This window comes from Dipteris shenzhenensis, chromosome 27, assembly GCF_047967505.1.
Source record: "Dipteris shenzhenensis isolate YYH24624 ecotype China chromosome 27, Dip_SZ_1.0, whole genome shotgun sequence".
Classification (NCBI taxonomy): Eukaryota; Viridiplantae; Streptophyta; class Polypodiopsida; order Gleicheniales; family Dipteridaceae; genus Dipteris; species Dipteris shenzhenensis.
The window spans coordinates 50,227,944-50,235,740 of NC_141622.1; the positions used below are offsets into that span (position 1 = coordinate 50,227,944).

Sequence of the window (7,797 nt, forward strand, 5' to 3'; positions counted from 1 at the left end):
GACACAATTTGCGGAGGGGTTAGTATAAAGAAACAGCCTCCTAATAAACCACATAAACAAAATATAATTTGAAATCGATACTTACAAATTGGGCCTCCCATGATTCAACACCCCCTGCTCCAAAATGCACGTTTCCATATTGCTCCATTTGGATCCTTCGTGCCTCCACGTGCTGCAGACTGGGGTCCACATTCACTACCTTCATTGCTTTCTTCCACTCACGCTTGTGAGTGGTGTGGGGCTGCTGGCCCCTTGGTGGTTGACCTCCCTCTCTCTTGGCAATCTTGGCTAGTGCCTGCCTCTTAAGTGAAGATCTTTTATTGGCCTGAGTATCATAACAATCTTTGACTTGGCCCATTTATCTGTGAATTGAACATTGGGGGGATTGGGATACCTAGAGCGAACAGCAGCGAGGTCTCATCAGCTAACTTTTTTGGCTGGTCTTTGTAGTAAATAAAGCAATCTCTGTAGTTGTTAGCAATTACAGAGCGCATGAAAGCCATGATGTCCTTCCCCTATGCATCCATCAAGATGCCTCCTGTCTGAATGATGTCATAGAAGATCGTACCATCACCCTTTGGCACGTCTGCATCATCTGAATCATTCCCACCCCCACCATTACCCCCTGAAAGCACTGTGCCATGGATCCCCCACCGCTCTCCCTGCTACTACGCTTGCTACCCTGTCGTGTCGAGCTAGTACATTGGCCACTCGTAGCTAGAGAAGCGACTCTTGTGATTGCACAGGAGTACGCTGGCCACTCATAGCTGGAGAAGCGACTCTTGACTGCACGGGAGTATGTCGACGATATACCAGGCAAAAGGGCCTCTTGACCACATGGGGAGAGAAGGGGCTCGGCTTTGTAGCCTGCTGGGATGTCTCAACTCCACTGGGGTAATCTCAACTAGTGTGGGATTGGTGTGGTTTGGAGTCTGTACTGCCGACTCCTGGGGGGTGTTTAGAGTACCCATCATGTATGTGTATAACTCCCTAGGAGTGGGAGGGTGCCCCAAAATGTTATATAACTCCCGAAAGATGGCATCCCGAAGATCAGGTGAGGTTGAAGAGCTTCCTGTCGACATGATGAACTGAAGAAAAGAAAATAAGAAGATTACCATCGAGCATGCACTCTTTCCATCATTCATGCCCTCTTTCCATCATGCAAAAGAAAAAATAGAGTGATAGCCTGACATTGAGCAAGCATTTATAGACTCTTGCATTCTTTGAATTAGAGTGACAGAAGTTTGTATCTACTTGCTCAATGTCTAGCTATTGAAGCTTCACGTGGGGAAAAAGAGAGAAAGAGAGGAGAAAAGAGAGGAAAAGAGAGGGGAAAAGAGAAGGAAAGAGAGGAGAAAAGAGAGGAAAAGATAGGAAAAGAGAGGTAAAAGGAGAGGAGAAAAAAGAGAAAAAGAGAGGATAAAAGAGATTAAAAGAAGAAAAGAGAGGAAAAGAGAGAAAAACATAGAAAGTGAAAAGAGAAAAGGTGAGTATAAAAGAGAGAAAAAGAGAGAAGGAAAGAGAGGAGAAAAGAGAGGAAAAGAGAGGAGAAAAAAGAGAGAAAAAGAGAGGAGATAAGCGAGGAAAAGAGAGGAGAAAAGACAGGAAAAGAGACGAAAAGAGAGGATAAAAGAGAAAAGGAAAAAGAGAGAAAAAGTGAGGATAAAAGAGAGAAAGAGAGAGAAGGAAAGAGAGGAGAAAAGAGAGGAGAGAAAAGAGAGAAAAAGCGAGGAGATAAGAGAGAAAAAGAGAGGAGAAAAAAGAGGAAAAGAGACGAAAAGACAGAAGGAAAGAGAGGATAAAAGAGAGAAGGAAAAAGAGAGAAAAAGTGAGGATAAAAGAGAGAAAAAGAGAGAAGGAAAGAGATGAGAAAAGAGAGGAAAATAGAGGAAAAGAGAGGAGATGAGAGAGAAAAAGAGAGGAGAAAAGAGAAGGAAAGAGAGGAGAAAAGAGATGAGAAAAAAGAGAGAAAAAGAGAGGAGATAAGAGAGGAAAAGAGAGGAGGAAAAAGAGAGGAGAAAAGAGAGGAGAAAAAAGAGAGAAAAAGAGAGGAGATAAGCGAGAAAAAGAGACGAAAAAACAGGAGGAAAGAGAGGTGAAAATAGAGGAAAGGAGAGGGGAAAAGAGGGGGGAAAAGAGAGGAACAAAAAGGAGAAAAAAGACTGCTTGCATGTCTTGCTTGTCCAACATTGTCCAATATGCGACATGAATGGTAGATCTGATCATTGTTTTGCATGTGGCAATTCACCTCTCTAGAAGAGACTTGGCAAGTGAGGAAAATCTAGTCACCCTGAGTTTGGAAAGGCCGTAAGGCCAGGTCCAAATGGGGACAATAGCCAAACCGTCCTTTTGAGAAAATTGTCGTCACTTTGTGCATCAAGACAGGACGGATGAATTCTTTGTTCACAGCCTTTAATTGGTGATCGTTCGTTCGGTCGATGCTTGGGTGGGGGTTTTGCGAGACGAAGGAGCCTTTTGTAAGTCATTGAATGGACATGTTCCATCTCATGAAACACCCCTTTTGTGTGCTAGGCTAAGTTAGGGGGCATTCCCACAATGAAACTTTTGGATTCATTATTTGTGCGGGGAGGCAAATAATAGGTTCCTCGAATTAAAATCACCTTCTGTATCCACTGTAAGGGACCTCTTGATTTAATGGCTAACATTTGAGGTTTTGATGATGTCAGCAACAGTGAAAATAGGTGTAGAGAGGATTCCGAGATTGTCCATCCAATCTGATGCAAGGTACCATGACTAGATTTGGTGGAAAGAGAGCCTGAAATGACGGGCATTAATTCACTGGGAACCAATTTTGGCAATGCTCTAGACACACAAGCCTGAAATGACGGGCATTAATTCCTTAGAGTTAATGCATACACACAAGCTAGAGTGCCTCCTGTGCGTGGCCTAATGGAGAGTTGGAGGCGCTACAACAACATTAATAATGTTGAAAATGTCTCCATGTGATTTATTTGCTATGGGATGCCCTAACAAAGTTTCGACTAGCTGCTACGCTATTGTACAAGTATTCTCCCCTCTGTCTCCCCTCTCCACAGGTGATTTCTCAACTATTATCTGTTGCTTCCTGTCAGCTTCGAATGGAGCACTGGTGCTAGGATTGGCACCCCAAAAAACGAAGAGTGAGGAAAGGAGCAGTGAGGGTGCACAATGCTAAACTTGCGATGAGCCTTGTACAACATAACAGAATTGCATCGCGATCAGCCTCGTCGCACAACTCATTGCGTGGGATCAGCCTCATCGCACAACTCTTCAGGTGTGCAGAGCTTAAGACCCTCACGAGTCCAAAATGTCCGGAACGGAATGGGCAAAGAGAATTGGAGGATCGGGCAGCCATTCCGCCGGCCAAAAAGGGATGACGGGGGCGGAATGGCCGGCTATTGGGCCGTTACGCATTTACACGCACGGGCCACGGCTACACGATCACCGTCGCCTCGTCAACCGCGCCGCGATTTTTACTTCTATTTTTATTAGGCCCTTCGCCTTCTCCCGTCATCGTGTTCGGCCCTGATCCGCTTCTCTTTCCAGCTCCTTGCTGCATCATTACCTTTTCCTTCTTCTCTACATCCTTGCATTGCTCTCTCTCATCCCCAGTTTCTCCTACCGGCTTATTGGCTCTTCCATCCCTCTGCAGCTTACGCCCGCAGGAATACGGTCTCTTCCGAAACTTTCTGCTTCCCATAACGACATCCGTTAATTATTATGCCACCTTTCCAGTTTCAATATGACATAGCTGTTTACTCTTCAGAGTCCACACCAATTCTCGTAATTCAGTGTAACCTAGTGTAGAGTCTAGAGCCAGCAAAGCACATGGAAGCTAAGATCTCCGCTCCCAGGAAAGTGCAGATCGTGTACTACTTGAGTAGGGGGGGCCTGTTGGAGCAACCTCACTTACTGGATGTACCGATCTCGTCTACCGAAGGTCTCTACTTGAAAGGTACGCACGATCCTTTTTCCTTGCAGTCTTGACAGCGAAACTTGAAGCTTCTGTAAGTTAGGCTATCATAACGTGCTTCATGCTCTTGCTTTTCTGTAAATCAATCAGCTACTATGTTCGCCACAACTGTTTAATCATTCCAGTTTGATTCTATTTTTCCGCAGATGTAAAGAAAAGGCTGACGCTAATCCGGGGGAAGACGTTGCCGTCATCGTTCTCCTGGTCGTATAAAAGGTGTGGTTTCCTCGTTTTGGAATTAGGCCCAACGATGTGCTAATCTACGCATATCCAATGTCTCACTTGCGCTCACTTATCTCTTTTCTTTCAATCACACCTAGGAGTTACAAGAATGGCTACGTCTGGCAAGACTTGGCCGATGACGATCTTATTTTCCCTGCACATGGATGCGAGTACGTTCTTAAGGGGTCCAGCATCGTGGATATTTCCCCAAGTAAGGATCACTATTTTGCTCGATACTTGGAAGCGGCAGAAAGGTTTTGATGCCTGCTTGGGATGATCGGAGTTGCAAACTCTGAAACAACTAGATATAGTTTCCTTGCGTCGATCGGTTCTCATGACATCGTGTGTTCTCAGACGCATTCGCTACGTCGAGTGGTCAGGAGTTTAGCACAATGCGAGAACTGCTTGCGAATTGTCGTTTAAAGCCCTCAGAAATGAGCGCAGATGCTGAGGACGACTCCTCTGTGACGTTTCTCGAATCCCAGAAGTCGGAGATAACTTTTGAACTCGAGCAGGTTCATGATGACTTGATTTCCATGAGTTCAAATCGTGAAGAGCCCAAATCCGCCCTCAAACAGGATGAGGATTCTTCAAAAGTTGACGCACGTATGGTGAAGGACGGCTGCGACGAGAAAGACTCTAGATCTAAGGACCTTCCAGAATATAAGCTGTACACGAAACCTGCGTCCCCTGATCTCCTACAGATAGGCGCCGATGCTGCTACTCAGACAGACGATCAGGAGAAACCGTCGGCTCTATCGCGAAATCAAGATTTGGCCGCGGTCAATTCGAGCATCGACCCACCAGATATGCCTGAGAAACCTACAGAACTGCAGAAGGGCGAAACCTCACCACCACCGTCCTCATCGACTTCGAGTGCTGCTAGCAGTGAAAGCGGAAACCTGGCTCGGCCAGAAAGTCCTCTGTCTTATTGCGATAAGACTAATGCACTTGGCCGGACGAGAGCCCAGCATGAACATGAGAGGCTGCAAATTGCGGGTGCCGCGTCTATGCCGCAAATCTCTTCGAAGAGGTCCGCAAGGTCTAATGTACAAAGCGTCCGCCTTCAAAAGGAGGAGCCAATTCCAACTTCAAAACGCAAAAGCTCGGGGTTCTTGCAATTGGTCTCATGCGGAGGACTGCAAGTAAAACAGGAGGCCATGCCAGTGTCGATTTACGTCAAGGCCCCAAAGCATCGACCAGCTCAGCCTGTGGTTGAAAATTTCTGTGACGTTAGGGGATTCAGTCACTCCAAGAAGTGGAGCCACCCAGCGGGGTACAAGACGCCGACAGTTCCCGTAGCTTCCAACAAGGGCAACAGCTGGGCAGCTGTGATCGAGAGATCAGGACGAAGAGAGGGCTACTCTGATCAGCTTGGGGTGGCACTGCCAGACACGATGCCTGTAAGCATCGAGACAACTTCTGCGAGGTGAAATATCTGCTCCCATGTCTCATTCGGAACTTTTATTCTGGGAAACTTCTTCAGTGTCGTATTCACTAGGTTGTTGCAGGAGTTCCAATGCTAGCCGAAAGTCAGTCGATTATGGGCAGAAGCGAAGAGGTAGCGCCGGCCATAGGAAGTCCTTCCCAGTGTTTGGATCAGAAGACAATTCAGGTGACGATGGTTCGCCTGCAAATTCAGTATTGAAACCGAAGCACATGGATTTTAGGGAGCAACTACAGCTGCAAGCAATGAGCTCGGGGCAATTCCAGGCGCCGCCAGATTATAAGAGCAAGGTTAATGGATGCGATGATCACGAGCTAGGATCAGATAAAGGCTTGCCGCTGCTGTGGGAAGAGCTTCTGGAAACAACCAAGAAAATTTTCAACAGAGACGAAAGGTAGGAAGGCAGGATGTCAAATTTTGATGGGACGTTGTTGTTGTGCAATATCCATGTAAAGCGATCTTCGTTGTCTGGGACGTTTCTGTTGTGGATATCCTGCATGCAAAGCGATCTTCGTTGTCAATTGGCAAAAGTGTATACCGTTTGGTTCCTGCAGGCCTTTACCGCCGGAAAGGAGCAAAGCCGACTGGGAGAAAATGCTTCAACATGCAGTGGATATGAGCTTGCCGCCACCGGATTTCAATCTCTCCTTGCAGGAATGCACGTAAGGAAGCTACATTTTTATGGATGAACTTGCGTACCCGGCAGCTTCAGTCTAATTTTGTTTGTGATCACTAGGCATTGCGGACGGAAGTTTCGGCCGGAGTCGCTGAAAGTCCACAGGAGAAGCTGCGAGAAGCTGGAAAGGTCGAGGAGCAGAAGAAGCGCGGATAGGAAGGATGAGCAGGGAGATGACAGAAAGTCGGACGACAAGGTGGACGTGCAAATGCCGGCATGCCGGCAGCCGTCATCCCGGCAGCCGTCATCCCTGCATGCTTGATTTTGGAAATTTGGAAGGTCAGGGTGAAAAAGGCCTGTACGATCAGACGTGTTGAAAATGTTTTCATTCGCCTTCAAAGTATATGTTTCCCTCGGAGTCCCTTTCCTGAGATCCTTTGAGGTCCCTACGTGCACACTTCCAGATCCTTCGAGGTCCCTCCCCCCTTGATCTCTCTCTCTTACTCGCTCACTTGTTGGTTTATGTTGTGATCTTGTCATTGTCTCTTGATGCCCTCATCACCTTCGGATGAGTCATATTATGCTCTCTCTCTCTCTCTCTCTCTCTCTCAAACTTGTTGGTTTGTGTTCTCATCTTGTTTTTGTCTTGTCGATCCTCTCATGCCTTCGGATGAGTCATATTTGGCTCCTTGGGATTGTTTCCATAAGTGAAACCCCTCTCTCTCTCTCTCTCTCTCTCTCTCTCTCTCTCTCTCTCTCATGTGGCACTCTTTCAACTTAAGGGTGGTAGGGTCTCTCTCAAGTAAGCAAAGTGACATTCCATTTGAAGTTTCCCAACCTATCTAGAATCTCTAAGAATTTTCCACCCATCTCATAAAAATGCTCTTGACTAACATGCAATAGCACAACAACATGATGTCCCCACATTAAGTAAAGACACTGATTTAACCTTTTTGGATTTGCATCTTTGCATTATCTACATGTTTGATATCAATCCTTATCAGATCCTTAAAGATGATTGGTTGGCCTTGGAAACCACACCAACGTTTTATGAACAAGACAAACAATAAAGCCATTGAATGTATGCAAGGTCTAGCTAATTATCGATTGAGTACTTGTTGGAAATGGAAGATACCTTCATTCCTAATTGACAAAATGAAGCGTTGAAAAGTACTAGGACAATTAAAAAATGCGCCTCTTCATAATAAATACAAGAGAGGATGAATTTAAGTCTATAAGATAAACATAAAATACAAACCAATCACAAACACAAGGATGGTGGAGAAAGTTAGGCATCATTTACCCAATAAAGAATACAAGTAAAGATTGGTCTTAGCATGACAATGGCACCAATAATGTTACTTTAAATGTTTACTTTTTAACCATAATAGTTGATTTATATAATTGGATTTAGTTCATAATCGATGTGAAATCATGTTGGGAAAAATCTTAGTAAAGTTATGCTCAAAGGTCTCTATAATGTCATAGATTATAATTCTTGCTAGCTGTGAATCTAAATCAGCAAGAGCAAGTCTAGTA

At 45.4% G+C, this 7,797-nt stretch overlaps 1 protein-coding gene across 1 annotated transcript; it reads left to right on the forward strand.

The window, feature by feature from the left end:
* Nucleotides 1-3,510: 3,510 nt before the first annotated feature.
* LOC147884446 (protein SOSEKI 3-like) lies at nucleotides 3,511-6,906 on the forward strand. Its single transcript, XM_087398640.1, has 7 exons — nucleotides 3,511-3,955; nucleotides 4,120-4,189; nucleotides 4,294-4,406; nucleotides 4,550-5,624; nucleotides 5,707-6,036; nucleotides 6,197-6,304; nucleotides 6,379-6,906. Exons 1-7 carry the CDS (start codon nucleotides 3,829-3,831, stop codon nucleotides 6,578-6,580), a joined length of 2,025 nt encoding a protein of 674 aa, XP_087254766.1. The 5' UTR covers nucleotides 3,511-3,828; the 3' UTR covers nucleotides 6,581-6,906.
* Nucleotides 6,907-7,797: the final 891 nt, after the last annotated feature.

Bases quoted from the DNA above. Each gene is read 5' to 3' on its own strand.
- LOC147884446 (XM_087398640.1), top strand. From the start codon at position 3,829: ATGGAAGCTAAGATCTCCGCTCCCAGGAAAGTGCAGATCGTGTACTAC. The intron at 3,956-4,119 runs GTACGCACGATC...ATTTTTCCGCAG, and splicing joins CGAAGGTCTCTACTTGAAAG to ATGTAAAGAAAAGGCTGACG. The intron at 5,625-5,706 runs GTGAAATATCTG...AGGTTGTTGCAG, and splicing joins ATCGAGACAACTTCTGCGAG to GAGTTCCAATGCTAGCCGAA.